The sequence below is a fragment of the Vanellus vanellus genome (assembly GCF_965231255.1).
Source record: "Vanellus vanellus genome assembly, chromosome: 8".
NCBI lineage: Eukaryota > Metazoa > Chordata > Aves > Charadriiformes > Charadriidae > Vanellus > Vanellus vanellus.
In genome coordinates, this window is record NC_138913.1 from 28097999 (window position 1) to 28116074 (window position 18076).

General features: G+C 43.2%; 1 protein-coding gene across 1 annotated transcript in view; it reads left to right on the forward strand.

Moving 5' to 3' along the window:
• The window catches only part of VPS8 (VPS8 subunit of CORVET complex), an 85632-nt gene that overhangs the window by 55178 nt on the left and 12378 nt on the right, over window positions 1-18076 (forward strand). The window contains exons 35-43 of the mRNA XM_082487413.1: window positions 1560-1701; window positions 2383-2472; window positions 2905-2947; window positions 3700-3803; window positions 5224-5302; window positions 6744-6826; window positions 14382-14462; window positions 15841-16010; window positions 16657-16825. Of these exons, the coding sequence (XP_082343539.1) occupies window positions 1560-1701; window positions 2383-2472; window positions 2905-2947; window positions 3700-3803; window positions 5224-5302; window positions 6744-6826; window positions 14382-14462; window positions 15841-16010; window positions 16657-16825 (961 nt within the window). The remainder of the gene's footprint in view (window positions 1-1559; window positions 1702-2382; window positions 2473-2904; window positions 2948-3699; window positions 3804-5223; window positions 5303-6743; window positions 6827-14381; window positions 14463-15840; window positions 16011-16656; window positions 16826-18076) is intronic.

Here is an 18076-nt window from a genome sequence, read left to right on the forward strand (position 1 = left end):
ATTAGGAATTTCTGTTCAGAAAGGTAACAAAACTAAATACATACCTTGATCTGTTTTCTTTCCTAGCAGGAGCTTCAGAACAGGTTAAGAACCCTGTTTCCTAGCCAGGATAAACTTCTGCTGTTTCTCTGTATGATGCATCAATCCTAGAACTGCCACGTGAAGTTTTAACTTACAGTGGTGGTGGTGAACTGCTGTTCATTTTGAAGGGTTGCAGGTCCTATATCTATTTCTAGGAAAGTATCATCCTTTCCACCCTAACTCATTGAAGTTGCTTCATGTTGCTCTTTTTAAAAACAAGATCAGTAGAAAACAGTCAGGACACAGGGACAGTCATGGGCACTGCATGTAATTCTGTTCTGTTTTGTTTCCCCCACGTTGGGGGGAAATATACTAAAAATAAGCCAAGGGATTAGAAAATGGCCACTGCAGAAACCACTGCGGTGCCAGCAGCTGCTGCTGGGAAGCAATTGGAGAAATCCTTTTTACAGAGATGTCTTTATTAAATTAGTTTAATTGTACTCTGAGCTTCACCTGCAGGAATTACCTGGGCTAGAATCAGAAGGGAAGCCCTAGTTTGGCCTCCTGGATGTCTTGGGCCCTGCCCAGAAGAGTGCCCAGTGTGCACTGCTGAGTGCCTGCCCAGCATGGCTGTGTTGCTTGTGCCCGGTCAGAGGAGGTCAGGGAGATAACAAGGGCGGGAAGCACAGCAGAGTTTGGAGACTTCACCTACCTGTATTGGATTGAGCAGGTCCCATGCTGGGAGATGAGGCAGATGTCTTTTGTTCCAGCTGAATATGCTTCTGCAGTGCAGCTGGTTGCAAAACCCTTGAGCGAGGATGCAGCCTTTGGCTGAATGATATGCAGAGTCTGGTTCAAAGACCTTACAGTTGGCAATCTGCTCTACCAATGACCATAAAATGCACAGAATTATTGCCTCTGCAAGAGCAAAACTCAGTTTAACAGTTTTGCTCTGTCTAAGAGGAAATAAATAAAAATGGGTATGTTTCCCTAAAAGAAGCGTGAGTTTGTATCTCAATGAGGTAGATGAAAGGGATCATTTTCTAGCAGATGAAACATTAAAATGTGATAAAGGAAGCCAAAGAAGAATTTCAGGAACAATAAGCAAAAAGCAACAAAATATTTCTTCAAATGCATGCAGAGAAGGTCTATAGGACAAATAGGCAATCAGCATCTAAAAAGACCAGTCAGAGACCATAAGGTTTCATTGAAGAAATTAGGTGAGTTCTTTGCGCCTCTTTGCCAGAGATTTGCTGAAGATGTGTCTGTTACAGTACCTTTCTTCACCAGGGGTCTTTGATAGGCTAATTTATCCTGAGGCATCAGTAGAATATGTTTTGAAACAAATTAAAAGCCTACTAACAGACCTCTAGCATCAGTAACTAGTAGAAACAACATGATTTTTCTCTTAAAACCAGATTTTTAACTTCTGTATTACAGATAAAAGGCAACACACAATTGAATAAGAAATTCTTCTTTCCATCCCAGTTTCTGGGCTAGAATTTAACTTGAGTCTTCTGTGCCTTTTTTCATTCCAGAGAAGGCATTAACCAAGACCTGATACACTTACCACCCTGCATCACTGAGCAGTTCATTGAGCTGCTGTGTCAGTACAGCCCAGACCAGGTTTTGGAGACCCTTAAAGTTCTGGAATACTGCAGACTGGAAGAAACCATCCAGGTAGGAAAGACACGTATAAGGACGGGGGCTAGGTGAAGCATTCAGATCAGCTCTTACCTCTTTAAAATGCTGTAAAAGTATTTTAGCTTAGTTTGTTGATTAGTTCCTGGATACTCTTCCAATCCATTTTTAACACTGTTTGCCCCCTTGAGCTGCTAAACTGCTTTCCTGCAGCATAGTTAGCTATATTTAATATACTGATTCTGAGTTTAGTCTCAGGGCTAATAAGAAAGAAGCCTTCAGTGCTCTGAAGCTACTGAGTAACTGCAGAATAGAGACTGGCTGTGTTAATGTTGATTAATATGTTGAAGGTATATGAAATCACGGGCCTGGGGTTTTTGGAAAGCAATGCTGCCAAAATTTAAGTAGTGCTGGGAGAGCGACTGTTTCTTCCCTTTATGAAAATTTTAACAATCTGTCCTTAATCTTGATTTATAGATTTAGTTTTTTAAAAATATTTTAATGCTGGTGGTGGCAATAGCGCAAGCTGAGAAATAAAAGCAGCGTAGCTTGTGGTGGGGAGAAGCAGGAGTGCTGCTCAGGCTGGGTAACGTGCCTGTGAACACATGGAGACACAGTCCTTTCTGACCATCTGGTTGTCATTGTCTTGTGGAATAAACAAACACTGGCAGATTTCTTAAGATAGACATTAACTTTTGGGTTTTTTTCCTTTTAACTCAGATAACCCAGAAACATCAGCTCCATGAAGCTTCTTCGTATTTACTGGAGAAGAAGGGAGATATCCATGGTGCCTTTCTGGTTATGCTTGAGGTACAGGACACTGAAATCCTGAATGCGGCATTTTTGCCATGCCAGTGTGGCATGACATGCGATCAGCATGATGGTCTATGTTTAGGTTTGATGTTGTCATTGCTTCTCAATTTGTTTCCCACTAGAATCCATGGAAACGTTTACCTTCTGTCAAATAACAGTATGTTGAGTTGTCTGCAGACTCAGCAAATCAGTATGTTTTTCTGGCATGTCTTCAAACATCTAGTAGATAATAGGTGCTCAAATTTGTTTTTCTTAAGCAAAAATCATCTTTCAGATCCTGTTTTCCTTTCCATATTGGGAAAGACATTTATGCTACGTTAGTCATACTGGGGAAGAAAAGGAGAGTCAGCCTTTGTAACCATATCTTTTAGAAACACTTCTATTGAGATTCTGCTGTTTTGCTGTTCTGAGTTCTCTCTTTTGTTTCAGCGATTGCAGAGCAAGTTGCTGATGCTTACGCAAGATGATGAAAGTAAGAGTTATGAAGTTAAATCCCATTTTCTATTAAAAAGAGATAAACACAAAAATGTAAAGTGCATATGCCTGGCACCTGGCATAATGAGATCCTATTTCAGATTTCGAGGTGTTACGGTGACATTTTTTAAACTTATATTCATGTGGCTGTGGTAGTTATTCTGCTGACACTTCCTTACTCTGTTACTCTGATCTTGCTAGAGATCTGGAACAAGCTGTGATGGGTGTGGGGGTTTTTTTGTGTGTGTGGTCATCTGCCCTGGTAGCTTTTCTGATTGTGACTGGTACTTTTACTGCCCTACCAGACACAGTTCCTGTGTTAGAATTCATTCAAACTCATTACTGAGCATTAGCAGGCATTATATGTGAACAGTGATGAGAGACATTTTTGAAGCAAACTTCTCCGAAAAGTAAGAATGTTCTGCCTATAGAAAATGAGTATATGCACAAGTGCACTTTTCACTAGCCCAAGGAGTCATGGGCACCTAATTAAATGCACTGACCATATTTTTTACTTAATTGCATCCTAAACCACAGCTTATTTGATTATGTGAAATGTTTTATGTGCCCGATTTATTGTGCTATTCAGGAAAAAGGTCCTGATTTTTGGCACGTCTTTATAATGTAGTTGCTTACTGTAGTGAACAGACTTTAGATGAACAGTATGATTTTATTTTGCAGAATGATTGGGAGTTAACATATCTAACAGGTTTTTTTTATAATTGCAATTTGTTTTTTCCCCAAAAACAGGCTCGGCTGAACCACCCTTGCTAGAAAACATTGAAGATACCTTAATGAAAACAATTGCCCTTTGCCAGAGAAATTCCCACAATTTAGACCAGCAACAGCGAGAGGTAAGGAAGGTAGTAAAAAAAACGTATCACTAAAATCAACAAAGGCCGCTACATCTCCCAAAACTCTGTCTTCACATGCTGCTTCTCTTCCCCACCTGTTGGATACTGATATGTCTCAAGCAGTCATTGTTCTCCTCTGCCACATGTTCTTCTTGCAGTGGTTTGGGTTTTAGACCCACAAGAGAGAAATCCTCACTTGTAAGGGTGAGGCACAAAATAAAGTGCAAATCAGCAGTGGAGAGGCAGATGAGACAACATCCTTTCCCCCATTTTTAGATCCAGTTGAAATTTTGGCTTGAATGTCAATCAGACACTAAGGAAGGCATAATAAGATTCGAGCCAACTGTATGGTGGCACAAAGCTGATGCTGTTGTCACTGCAGCTGCAGAATATTGCTGTTCTGAATATGTTCACAAATCCTGAATTTAATGTCAGCCTGGTCTTTGAGGGGTGGAGACAACACAGCTTGCTTGAGCTCTTGTGGAGAGAACTGGGTTTGTCTGTCTCCTTGTACTGAGGATCATTTCTATTTTGCCAACGTCAGTGACATAGAAGGCATCTTTAGTCCTAAGATTATGCATAACTTGCGTAACTGAACTCAAAACTGAGAACTTTTTTCCTGTGTCTGAAGAGGTGGCATGTCTGGAAGTCAAGAATTCTATAATTTCTTCCGAGGGCTGTCCAGTGTATGAGGTGACCTACTTGGTTTCTTCTCTAAAATGATCTTATTCTGCAACAGAGAGCTGCTGTGTTTTACTGAAGGGGTGTCTGCGTGAACACCCCGAGTTCTTTCAGCCTGCCTGCCTAATTGGATAATTTGGGTTAGTGTTTGCTCTCAATCTGGGCCCTGTTCCACTTGCTGGAATTTTTTTGTTGATGCCCAAGTAAGATTTGATGGTGGTCACCAATACAGTGTTCTGTGAATTTTCACAACTCCTGTATGCTGCTGGAGAATTTAGATGCCCCTTTCCAGCTGGGATGCGTTTACTGTGCTACCTGCTACGTAAGCAGCCTCTGCACCAGACAGTTTGCATCTCATGCGGAGAAGTAGTTGGGGACTGAATGAAGTAGAAGTATATTTCTTACGTTGTTACAATTCCAGTAGAGAAACAGGTGAGAATGGAGAAGAGGGAGCAACAGGAGCCAAAGATCTTCCGTGCTCAGACCCCAATGAAATAGTATCTTAGTCTAAGATATGAGCAATCTAGACTGAGTGCAGATCCCAAAGTGCCGTGCTCTGAGGTTGTTTTAATGTGTTTCAGTTCTGTTCCATTGCAGTCATAAGAAATGTAGTTCTGTTCTTCAGAACGTGGAAGTGAGTCTTTGGAAGTAGACTCCGACATTGGTCACAGCTCATTTTTAGTACTGCCATGTTCTTACTGCTGTGGGTTTTTTTTTTCCTCACATTCATTTATTTCAGGCCCTCTGGTTTCCCCTGCTGGAGGCCATGATGTCCCCACAGAAATTATCTGGTTCTTCGCAATGTCGATACTCTGAATGTAAGTATTTTGGCCTTTGTGACCCCAAATATTAATAAAAATCTTTGTGCTGTCTCTCCTCCTCTACTGAATGAGTAGAAGAAAAGCAGTTTTGTTACTCAGTTCTGAAATTCACTGCTCCTGCAGTAGACGTGAACTGCAGTGGCTGTCAGATTGAGCTCAGGTTGGGTGTTTGGTAGGCTGCAGCTGTCAGGTACTTTTTTAAGTCCTGAGTGGAGTAGGAAGCCTACCACATGCTCCGCTCGTAAGTTGGTTCCATTGAGGATTGTCTCTATAAAAAAGTCAGGGTGCACAGCGTGTGCAAAGGCTTTCTGGGTTGGAAGTAGGTTGCAGTCTGCACTTTGGGAACTTCTGACGTAATACACTGTCATCTTCCATGCCTGCCTAGCCTTTCTGTATGCTTATCCCTGCACGTGTCTATTGTGTATAAAATCAGTAGAACTTGAACATACCTGCTGAATTCTCTACTCCAGTTCTAGTGCCCTGAATCTGTTGTGGGTGGCAGCAGCACATCTTGAAAAGCCTCCCTTTATGGGAGACTTAAGACTAGTTAAAGAGGCGCTTGGGACAGAATAACGTCTTTTGGTACATTCCAGCCTTGTGCTCCACAGTAATTGTAGTTGTGCGTGTTTAAGGATCGCAACATATTACAAGTAAGCGTGGTGGTGATCATGCTGTCCATCCTCCCTCTTTCCTTTTCCTTTCTTTCCTTCCAGTGACTATTAGTTATATCTGGACTCCTGAGGATTGTCTTGCAGAGATCAGTAACCCAAAAATAATAAATCACCTCTCTTTCCTCAACTCATCTTTTCCTCTAAATTCAGAATGTTCCCCAGATTATCCATTTTTGGGAGCTAATGCCTGCAGAAAAGTAATCATCTGAAGTGATACCAGAAATGATGAGAGGATAATACACTGGGATCCTGCATATCTATTTTATTTTCATTACTAACATGCATACTTCCCAAACTGTTCTAACTAGCTAATTATCCCCACAAAGAAGCTGAATTGCTGGGTCCGTGCATATCGCTATATTGGCTCTTACTTTGGGGAACTGAGGACTGAAGAACTTCCTAATGCTAGGAAGTTTTGGAGTCTGTGGGACTATAACATGGATAAGGCGTCCAAATTGGGTTTTGGTAGCAGTAGGAAAAGTGAATGACAGTGCTACAAAGTAAGTCTCCAAATATGAACATTTACTGTAGGTTGGGTGTGGGAGGGGAACGGAGAGGCATGGTGATATCGAAAACTTTTAAATATGCTTTCTGATGCAAAAAGCTGCATGTGCTTAGTACAAAATGAGTAGAAGAAATAAATATAAAAAACATTTTTCAAACTAGAAACCATGAACTGAAATAAAACGCTCTTAATCTGAATGATTGATCTCTCTGTGCTCCCTGAATCCTAATGAACTGCTGGTAGCTTTTGTTTGATATTTCAGCTTTGAAGAGTTTGACAATGCAAGTGCTGAACAACATGGCCGCATTTATCGCGCTTCCTTCAATCCTGCAGAGAATTCTACAGGTGAGTTTCTGAAGAGAAGCAGCTTTTATCAAGCTGTGCCACTCAGTTATTGGGAAGAGCCGAACACAATTGCAATTTCCGTGTTGTTGGAGATCAGATTAGCTAATTGTCTGGCTCAAAGTATTTCATTAAAAGTTCAGTTGGTGAGATATAAGTTGGAAAAGCTGATAGAATGAATGACCTGGAAGACTCGATGCTCTGAGGAGACACATGGGAGCACATAGACCTGTGAGAAGATAATTGAGGTAATTTCTGCAAACCAAATAAAATATTATCTCAAAGGTTGCAATTACTTTGAACTGAAACTCAGCAGTTCTAGCGGCAGAGCAACTATGAATTTCTCAAAACTTGGAATGAAATTTGTTGAAAGCCATTTAGCTAAGGCTCTGGGATGGACAGTTATGAAAACTCTAACACAAAGTTTGTAGGCTTTGGAGAAAGACCAAGACTGGGCCATTTTGACTGATGGTGCGATGTGTTATTTTAGAGATGTATATTAGCGAGCAGCAAACGTTTGTAGAAGAGCTGATTTCAAAACAGGACCTTAGGTTGAGTGATCACAAGCTGATATGATTTCTTAATTTGCAAAAATAGATGAAAGATGAGGTTGGGATTTAAGAGCAAACCTTGAGAAATGTGGAAAAATATTAGAGAAATTGCCTGCATTGTGGAGTGGAATGATTGAAGGGTTGAGAAAGTGCTGAGTTACTCTTCAGGGTTTCTACTCCAGATGAGAGAAGAAAATGTAGAAAAGGGCTTACGGGCTTGACAGGGTGAACACACACCTCTAGCAACCATTAGTTTGATCTTGGTATTATGCACAATCTTGAATTTTGGAAAAAAAAATCATAAAGACAGTGAAAAACGTTGCAAAAGAGTAGGTAGAAAGCATGATCAAATGGAATATGGTTTTTTCAAAGGTAGAAAGTGTCAAGCACACTTAATGCCTTTTCAATAACTTATTTTGTCTAGTTTTAGCTGGGGTGTTAATACAGTTTCCTATTGAGCTTTGTTTGATGTTTAATGTAGGCAGGAAAGGATACAAAAGCTGTGAAATGAGTAAGTGGGGAGGTTGACAGGGAGGCTTTCCTGGGTTATGTTGAGAATTGCCAGAATGGGGCAGGAGCCAAACCAGTGACCACTGTGAAGGCAAAGCAGCTGGGAGGTGTTGCCATGTGGAGGAAGATCCTGTTCTCCCTTGGGAAGACTAGAAACTCTTGTCTGCAGTTGTCAAATATTTCATTCCTTTTCTATTCTTACAGATTCTTTTAGCAGAAATAGAAAAACCCTTTTCTAGAGGCTGGCATTCATGTCCTGGAGGCAACAGATGAGTGAAATGTTTTTGTCAGTTGTACAGGGAAGCAGTTGGTGTGATGGCACTATTGCAAAGGATAACGGGATGCTTACGGTGCATCAGGCAAAGTACTTTTACTAGGGACAGATGTGTTTAAGGCAGTATTTAAAGCACGTGCAACTCTGGTCACTGGGTTTGGAGGCAGGGGGGAAATTGCTCCTGATCATTCCATTTCCCTGGTCAGCCTTACAAATTCAGTCTGACAAAATAGAGATTTAAAGAGGCAGATGTTGTTCTACAACTACAGCAAAAAATGGGGAGAGATAATAACTTCTTAAAATGCATTCAGAGGGCAGGGCTGAATTCCAGGTAAAGAACACTAGTATCAGAGCTTCATAAAATAGGAGTAGTAGCTGGTACCTTGTAGCTACAGGTGCATGGAAAATAGTGTTGTAAAACTCAGTAGAAGATCCTATGGAAGGGAAGGTGGTATTTATTTACATGATCTCAAAACAAGTTGACTTTTCCTCTTAACACTCATTCTTTTATAGATTTCATTCACTCGGTGGCACTCAGGTATTTGCAAACACCTAAGGTGTATGGCAGTGAGCGATGTGACCTAGATCATCTGTGCGCAGTAGAGAGGGTGTCAGCCCCTCACTGCATCTCTGCAGTTCCTCTCATAAATGATGAAAGCTTAAGTTTGGACAGTTTAGTTACATCCTTTAGAAGCTGCTGGCTGTTATAAGGTGGATATTTGCTTCTGAATCTCACTTAAGCTTCTATAAATCATAGGCCAGATTGCTGCACATTTTGTTTTCCCTTGTTTGGAACCCAGATTTGAAATACATGTCTGTGGTATGTTCTCCTGTTGGGCTAACAGAGAAATGGTGTGTGATATTCTGCAAACTTGTCATCCTCCTCATGTTAGGACGTGGGGTCAACCACTGATAACTGTCTGGGCTCTTGTCAGTCTGCTGCCTTCAGTGCTTGAGACCCTCCTCAGCTTTGCAGCTGGGAACGGTATCCTTTGTTACCAAGACACACCATTCATTTAACCCTTTGTCCTTGTGCTTAAAACCACACATTTCCATTCACACTGTGTTCACACCAACCATTATTTCTGAATTTCTGGGATTGCATTGCTCTAGGTCAATTCTGCTTGTTTGTTTGTAGCTGTGTTGTATTAAACTATTGCTTCAGGGCTTGCACTGGATGCCTGTGGGAGATTTTTCTCTGGGTTTTATTTTGGTGTGCAGCTTGGCCCGTGGAAGAATGTTGCTTTGAAATCAGCTGGGAAGATGAAGTTGGGAATGGTGGCCATGTCTTTTGGTGCCCAGCTCAAATGTTCAGGGGTTCGGAACCCTTGCCACATTCAGGATCAGGAAAGAAACACTCCCTGTGTTAGCAAGGAGCACTGGATTTTTTGCCTCCCTGTGTAGTGAGAGCTGTCATCTGCTTCCTTGGATTATCTGGGAATGCCATTTAAGTGCCCCGCAGGGAAGAATCGCAACATGGCATGGATACATGGTGTTTCCCCAGAACACTCTGTCTCAACAGCTTCCTCAGCTAGAACGATGTCTATTTTGTTAGCCCTGGGTGGGTATTCCTTTCACAAAGCTGTGTCATTGCTCTTTGAAGCCATGTAAAATTCTAAACCCTGGTGCCAAACAGTTCTGTCTTGGCTCTGAGCAGTATGTAGAGCTTCCTACAAAATGTTATTGACATGCCACTTTAACCGTGACCGTAAGAAAACTTAAACCAGCTCTTCTGGGCCCTGGAGAACATACAGCCTTTCCCAAGCCCTCAAAGTATTTCTGTGAACCCCCGAATTATAAGCGGTGCTTGTCTGAAAATGCCCTCAAAAGCTCTTCCAGCAGAGGTCAAGCCTTGGTGGTGGAGCATAGATGTGCTGGAACTGCAGGTCCGGAAGGTAGAACCAGCTGCCCAGGAATTAACGGAGGGATTTTTTGTAAGGTCGATGACATCAATAAACTGAGGTAGATTATCTTGCCTTTTCTGAAAAGGAATTAGAGTATTCCAATTTTAGTGGACTGTTTTTCTTCCTCTTCTGGGCTTAACTGCTGATAGATTATACCTTATGCAAATGTTAACTCTGCAACCGAAATGCTTTGCTAAAGGGCACCTTGCAAAGGGCTGGGACCAGACTCCACAGAAAATAGGTAGGCTCCTGGCATCTGCCTGTTACGGAATATTGACTTAACTTTTTATAATTGAAGTCATATGACATAGCGATTAATATATTTATGTTCTGGCTTGTCTTGAATAATGTTGTAAAGTTACTTATTAAGTAGGAAGTCTGAAATATCCATATTAGGAGAGATACTAGGGGAATCCTCTTGAGCATTAAGAAAAGTTCCATGTCATTAAGGATGTCAGTGCTGTCTGAAGAGGGCTGAAAGGTTGAGTGTTAATTCCCTTACAAAGCTGTAATCCTTCATGAATGTTTTGTAAGTAGATGCAGCTGATGCTTCCTACAAAATGGAGAACTGGAGAAGCCAGAAATTTGAAATCTTCCTGTAGGAACCCCAAAGTGGGGAAGAAGGAACCTCAAAATCTGTTACAGAGTGGAAGCAGAAAGATCCAAAAATCCTTTGCTTGAACTTTTTCCGTCCCTGCTTAGGGCTGTGCCTGGTTGTTTTTCTTTCCAGTCCTGGAGGTCAATGCTGGGATTAGTTTTATGTACAATAGTTGCTCTGTCCCCTTGCAGATGGGACAGGCTGCAAGGGAATGCATTTTCTGAGTTCAGAGTGCTTTTATTAGCACAGTTCTGTGAGTGCTGTTAGCAAAGAAAGTGCTATTTCCTGGGCCCAGGAAGAAAGTGGAAATGGAGGAGACAGAACTGGCTGAAAGGCTGTGTGAGCACCTCTGGCTTGCATCTGGATACCTGCCAGCTTTTCCTGATGTGTTTGTTGGTAGCAGCGCTGGGCAGTGAGTTTGGCTTTGGCTTGCCGTGTCCCCAGGGCAATACCAGCCTGGAAACTGTAGCTGTGATCTGTTCCTGGCTTGGTGCAACCGACTGTTATTAATGTGCCATCCCATACAGTGTATTGGGAGCATGCATAAATCCCAAACCGAGGCGAATTTTATAAAGTGGAATTAATGAAACATATTCCTCCATAAAAGTAACTGATCCCACAAGGGTCCTGTGACTGTAAATTTTGCAGGGGCTGAAACCAGCAAATCGGGAGAAAGCATTCTAGCTTGCTGGAAAAGTGCAGTTACACTGGATGTCGCACTCAAGGCAGGCAGACGGCTGCCACCCAGGCCTGGGCAGCACTGTCCGATGGCTGCAGGCAGGAAAGGTGCAGGAACTCCACCGTTTGCACTTGAGTGCCAGGCTCAGTATGAGGCTTTGCTAGACCACAGGGCTCCTCTTTGGAGAAAAGTCCATTCTCTTCCTACCTGCCTTTTTTTTTTTTTTTTTTTTTTTTTTTTTTTTGAGATCATCAAGCACAGCTTGAGAAAAAACGAGCAGCTGAAAGTTGGCCCTCAGACTCATGTTCTTCCTCTGCAGATCTGTAGGTGGCTCTTCTATTATTCTCTCTTCATATCTCCTCTTCTTCCTCTGTTTCTATCCAGACAAGAGACAAGTTGCTTTGAAAGTCTCTACTTGCAGCTTGGGAAGTTAGAGTTGCTGTATGTAAATGGTGGCATCTGTACAGTTTGAGAGTTACCTGTTTGGGTTTGTTTGGCCATATGTGCTTTACAAAAGTGAGTGTCTGCATACAAAAATAACTTGCTCTATGTTATGGATCGCGTACATGCTGCATTGGAAGTCCTGAGTTCCCTGTTGCCCTCCATAATTCATATGGTGACATAGTGGAGTGTACTTTCTATGGTGTTGCTTTTAAATTATGCATGCAGAAAGAAAACTTAGTGTTGTTTGAGGCTGTACTGTTCACCTAGCAAAAAAAGTAGCCTCTGCAGTATGTCGAGCTCTTCTGTATATTCCAAATCTACAGCTGGTTTTGACTCAAGTGCTATTACTCAGTGCTGGTTTGCTGGTTTTATTTAGGCTTGAACCTTGGTGTTTCTGCCTGCGTATTTCCTCTGAAGACTTGTTCCAAAAATGCAATACTTGCTTTCTATAGCTGTTTTGGTGATCTCTCCGGGTATCTTGAATTGGAACTTCCATGCTACTTTAGTCATCCTCCTCAACTTGCTTTTTCACTTTTGCCTTCTTTCCCTGCCTCGCTCTCAGTCCCAGCATGGAATCGCCCTTGCTTCTACTCCTTTTCTCATTCTTCTCATCTAGAGCTTGTTCATCCAGCTCCTTCTGTTCCTGTGTCCACTGTGTCTCCATTTTTCTACTCTTTAGGTTAGTTTCCTTTTCACATCTCACCAGTCTATCTATTTTTGCCAATGTCTTGTCCATTCCACCAGTCAGCTTCTTGCAGCTTCCAGCAGGCTTCCCCCAGTATCCTTCCACTGCCTCCCAGCAGGGCAAAATGCTTTTTTCCAGGTCCAATTCAATGACTGTCTGTCAGCCTCAGGGAATTGTGTGTTACGCAAAGATGAATTCCCATGATCCTCTTTCGAGGCATTCCTGAATAGACTTGTCCTGATTAGAGGCACATGTGTGCCTCGCTGCTGCCAGTATGCGGTGGGGAGGGCACCTTTTTGCTCTTTTGCAGACCAGGCCGTGCAGGCCACTGAGACAGAACTGAAGCTGTGCTGCACGCTGTGGATCACATTGCTGCAGCAGCCAGTAGCATATCCTGCCACTAACCTGACCCCTTGTCGTTGCTTCCCATACACAAAGACTGGATGGAGCTTTGAGCATCCGGGTCTAGTGGGAGGTGTCCCTGCCCATGGCAGGGGGGTTGGAACTCTGTGATCTTCAAGGTGCCTTCCAACCTAAATGTTTCTGTGATTCTATGGATCCCAGCCAGTTAACCAACAGCTTGCAGGGTGTCGTCTTTAGTGAAATACCACTGTGGTGCATTCTAGTCTGCTGCTGCAAAGACAAGTAGGAGGAAGCTGTGTTCTTGGCACGTGCGTGTTGAAAGTGATGCCATGTTGTGTGTTGGTAGGGGACAGGGCACCTCTACAACTGCACGGAGAGATCTTTCAGGGTCAGTTCTGCCCAGGAGACCCTAGTGCTGGTGGCAGCTAGTGCTTGTGGCCACTAGGAGCTGTTGGCAAACTCTCACGGTGCTGGTTGTTGGGCAGAGGTATTTCCTGATGTGGTCTCTTGTTGTGCAATGGGGCCTGGCAGGAGGGAAGGACGTTGCAGAAGTCTTTCCCCTCTTCCAGTGTGTTGTGCGTCTGCCTGGTTGAGATGCCATGCACTGTCACGGAGAGTAGCTCCCACAGGGCTCCTTGCTAAGCTCACCCCAGAACAGGGAGACGCACCCTAGACCAGGGTTCCTATCCTGCACCGAGCAATGCTTCAGGGGGTGCCAGGGTGGGTGTGGAGCACAAGGGGATGTTTGGTTTAGAGCAAGCCTAAGGAAGGTGATTGAGATGCACCAGGGCTATGACTTGTACAACAGCCCTTCACTTGTGCTGCTGGGACATGGAAATAAAGCTGCTCAGGGCATGTGGAAATCACCCCTGCAGCAACAGAAGAGCCCCAGGCCCTCGTTCCCTAGATGTTCTGTCATCTGGGATGTCAGACCAGGATTGCCTGGCATTCCTGCATACTGCTGCATGGCTACACAGCCCGCTGGATCTGTGTGCTTTCAACCTGCGGCTGAGGGGGTGGTGAGTGAGCTGGGGGGTGGCCGGTGGATCACCAGAGACTGAGGAGGGAATTACCCTCTGACTAGGGCAGAAGCACGCTAGCAGTGTGGGGCCAAGCCCTGCGGGCAGCCCAGGAGCTCGCTAACCAGCAGACACCTGTAGCAGTCAGTGTCAGGCAGCAGCACAGACGGGGTTGACACCTCCTGTGTCGCTGCAGGGTGTTTTCTGCTGTTTTCTTCAATATTCCTCAAATACGCTTTCCAGTCAGCTCTTTGCATCTCTTGAATGAAGTTTCCAAGGTCACATTTAAAGTTTTTTGACACAAGCACAGTAATTAGTATTGATCTTGTCATCTACTCAGTTTTGCTAATTACCAATTTTCCCATCAATACATAGGATTATTCTGCTGTCCTTGTGCATGTACAGCATCTTTAAATCTGGAGACATAACTTCTGTTTGCAATGCCAATCTGGAGGGAAAAAAAAATTTAAAAAACCCAACAGAATGGTCATATCCTTTGATTCAGCTGCAGCTTTGCATTTCGTCATACAGGATCCAGTTTATGGAAAAGGGAAACTTGGAGAAATTCAAGGACTTGTCCTGGGAATGCTGGACACTTTTAACTACGAACAAGTAAGTTGCACGCATTTCTGTCCTGTCCACTGCTGTATACGGGGATTACTTTTAGCTGTCTAGCCTACTACTCTCATTTGTTATTTCTTTCTGCAGGGCAAAGTAAATGGACACACAAGTGATGTGTATTTGTGTGACTGGGGGATGGGAAATGAGTTCGCATTGCTCACAAACAGATTGCAAGTGAAGGGACTGGCAGGAACATGGTGGTGTGAACACCTCTGTAGTTCAGTTTTATGTTAAATGTACTGGAAGGACAAACATCTGCTTTTTCTCCAGCTCATCCTGCAGTTAGGGATTCAAAGGCACAAACCCAATATCGTTTGCCTCTTTACGCTGTCTTAAGAGCTTTTTAAATCAGGCTGTTTTGCCACTTCCCAGTGGTGATGCTGCACTACTTTGTCACCTGATGAGATTTCACCTTTATCTCACTGCTGCCTTTCTCTGGCCAGTCTCAAATCCCAGGCAATCTCTAAACTCCAACAGTTTTCTAAAACTCATTTTCCCCAAAACAGAATGCATAGTCTTCTTCCAAACACACCCTCCCTTGTTCTGCCTACCCTGTGGCACTACCATCCTAGCTACTGCGCAGGCCTCCATGCAGCAGCATCCAATTAAAAAAAAGGGAAATAGCTTTACTGTAAAGGGCTGAACATAAAGAACCATTATCTCTGGGTTCTGGGTAAAGGTTTGCTTTGAGCACCACAGGTCCTCTGTTATTGCCTGGCAGTCGTCAGGTACAGACTGTGTGTCACATCTGGACTAGGCCAGATGTGAACCACTGGTGCAAACTGCAGCTTCTTGTGAGTTGCTGCTACAGAGCATCGATAGATCACGGACCAGAGCACCTACGCCTGACACCTGTTGTTGCTGAAAAGTGCTGACCACTAAAAACTGAGGGTATTTTGCTTTTGGCTTTTCAGAAATGGAAACCGCAGTTGGGAAGAACTAGCAGATGAGAAGTTCAGTGTTTTTTTTGTATTTTAATTGCAATAGTGCATTTGGGCTTTGATTTTTATCAGCATGTTTCTACTAAAACGGAGAATATAAGCAGTAGCTTACCAGGTAGAGGGGAAAAAAACAGAGGGTGTGGTATGGAAGATGACAAAATGAGCCCACTGTGCCTCTTTTAACTCTTTCTGACAAAAATCATTAAAGCACTTATCTATTTAAGAGTGAAAAGGTATTGCCTCCGTTAACACGTGATGACAGGATAAGTATTTTGAGGGCAGTTGCTAGAAAACTTAGAGAAGCAACTTTATTGGGTTGGTTTTGCTTGTAGTAATCTGCTAAGCTGCTTGTTATGAAGAATTGATCAGTATGGAATTTCTGCAGTCTGGAGATGACTTAGTTATTCTGTATATTGTCTTCCACACAGACCCTTTTGGAGACAACTACAAATCTTTTAAACCATGATCTCCACTGGTCCCTGTGTAACCTAAGAGCATCTGTCACTAGAGGGCTTACCCCAAAGCAGGATTACTGCTGCATTTGTCTACAGCAGTACAAAAGAAGGCAAGAAACTGCTGATGAAATCATTGTTTTCAGGTAAAGTTAAGGATCACAGATGTGATCGTGTTAATATTTTTCAAAGAAAAGAAAGAGAAAGAGCGAGCTCTGACTTACACAGGTAATCATATGTATTCCTGTGAGCATGTATTCCTGCTCCCTTGCGCTGTAAGTGGGCTGGCTAATCAAACCCATCAGAGCCAGCCTTCTTTGCATGCAGCCAGCTCAGTCTCGGCTGGAAAGAACTGCCTTACAATTCCGTGAGAGCCGTTCAGTAAGCTGTCAGTTTATCTGCCATCTCTCCTGGCAGTGCAGTTTGTGCAATTGCAGCACCCGGGGTTTTTTTTGCCTGTATTGGTGCATCTCGGATCTATTGCAGCCCTGCCTACGTACTCCGTTGGCATCTCCGTTTTTCTTGTCTGTGATGACTAGGTGGCTGTAAAATAAGACAAGATTATTATTACCGTAGTATTATGATCCATAACTGTATTGGCAAATGGGCATCTAGTGTAATTTTTGCAAATCTTGAAATACTGCTGGAGGGTGTGGAGGTACAAAGAGAGCATATACACTGCTGATCTGTATTTGCAGATAAGTGGCCTTGTTTTCCATTGACAAGAGATTTCCCCTCAAAGCGTAGAGGTGCCAGGCTGCATTGCCTAGCAGAATTCTCTTCTCTTCACAGCTGTGGCCACTTGTACCATTCGCTGTGTCTGCTGAGTAAAGAGTGTGGGATGGTAACCAAAGGCCTCATGAGGTGGATGTGCTACAAATGCAACTCAAGTAACAAGGGAGGAAAACTGAGCGAGAACTTCTCAGAGCTAAAAAAAGGAAGTGGAGCATCCTTGGCACAGGTAAGGTTTGAGAGGCGGTTTCTCTCCAAGTAAACTTCGAGCACTACTTGTAGACTTCATCACTTTGTTCTCATGTCCTGCTTTGCTTCCAGCCAAGCCCGTGATCAGTAACTGTCAAGCAGTATCTGCAGCTAACTAGTCACGTCTATGAATTACATTTTGTTTTGGCGTGGGTATACAGAGCTAGGCAAGAAATGGAAATGTGTTCATGCGGAAGGTTTGGGAACTGCTAGCCAGTGTGAGGGGAAGCTGGAAGCTGGCAGCTGACTGCCTGCTAGGGGCATCCACCGCTTGGTCTTGTTTGTGAGAGTCTGGGATGGGCCACTGCGGACAGTTCCTTTCAAAATATTTATAGGTGTGTTTATATAAAAATTTTACTAAAAGCTGGCGTGTTTCTTGTGGCTGGATCGTGGAGCCGTCGTTCTACCTTCCTAACAGATAACCTGGCTCTGGGTAAAAGATCTGGAATTGATTTGACTTGCTAAGCGCTTGCACAATGTTTTAAGAAGCTTGCGTCTAAACAAAACCGATGCAGCTGGATTTGGACAAGAGAACAGATAATTAGTTTGTATTCATTGCCAGCATTTGTGTGCAAGAAGTTTCACCATCGCCAATTCAAACAGAAGTCCAGTCTCAATATGCATGTTTCTGTCTTTTCCCTGGTGTGGTATGGTGGATTGTAACCAAAGATGGCAGGTAGCTTGCTGGGATGTCTTTTAGGGATATTGCACCGGGGGGAGCTGAACTCTGCTGCCTTGTGTTCCTCCGAAGGCGGTCACTGATGAGGGTTTGTTCCTGAATGCCTCGAGATACTTTGTGCGTTTGTCACCGCACAGATGCATGCAAAGTGGCGTTTTTCCACTTCTGAAACCAAAGTAATTCAATCTTAGAGTATGTTTTTATGGTAGTACTTCAGTTTTCTTCTAGCAGATTATGTCAATTTCTGCCAAATCAATTCCGATCAAAAGATACCTAACAGCATTAGTCAACTTCCATCAGCTTCTGTATTAACAAAAAAAAGAAGCTTCCTGCTTGAAGGAAGACCTGGGGGAAAAGTAATCTCTGAGGCATGTATGGAGCACAGTGCAATCTTTGCAGTCAAATTGTGTTAGTTTCTTATATGGTGACAGAAAGAAAAGCTTTCCCAGGAGATTGTAAATCAACTGTGGTCCAATCGGTCTGCTTACATTTTGTGTACTGTCCTGCTCCGGTGAAATAAGGATACTAGCTCGGAGGTCAGGCAGATTCAAC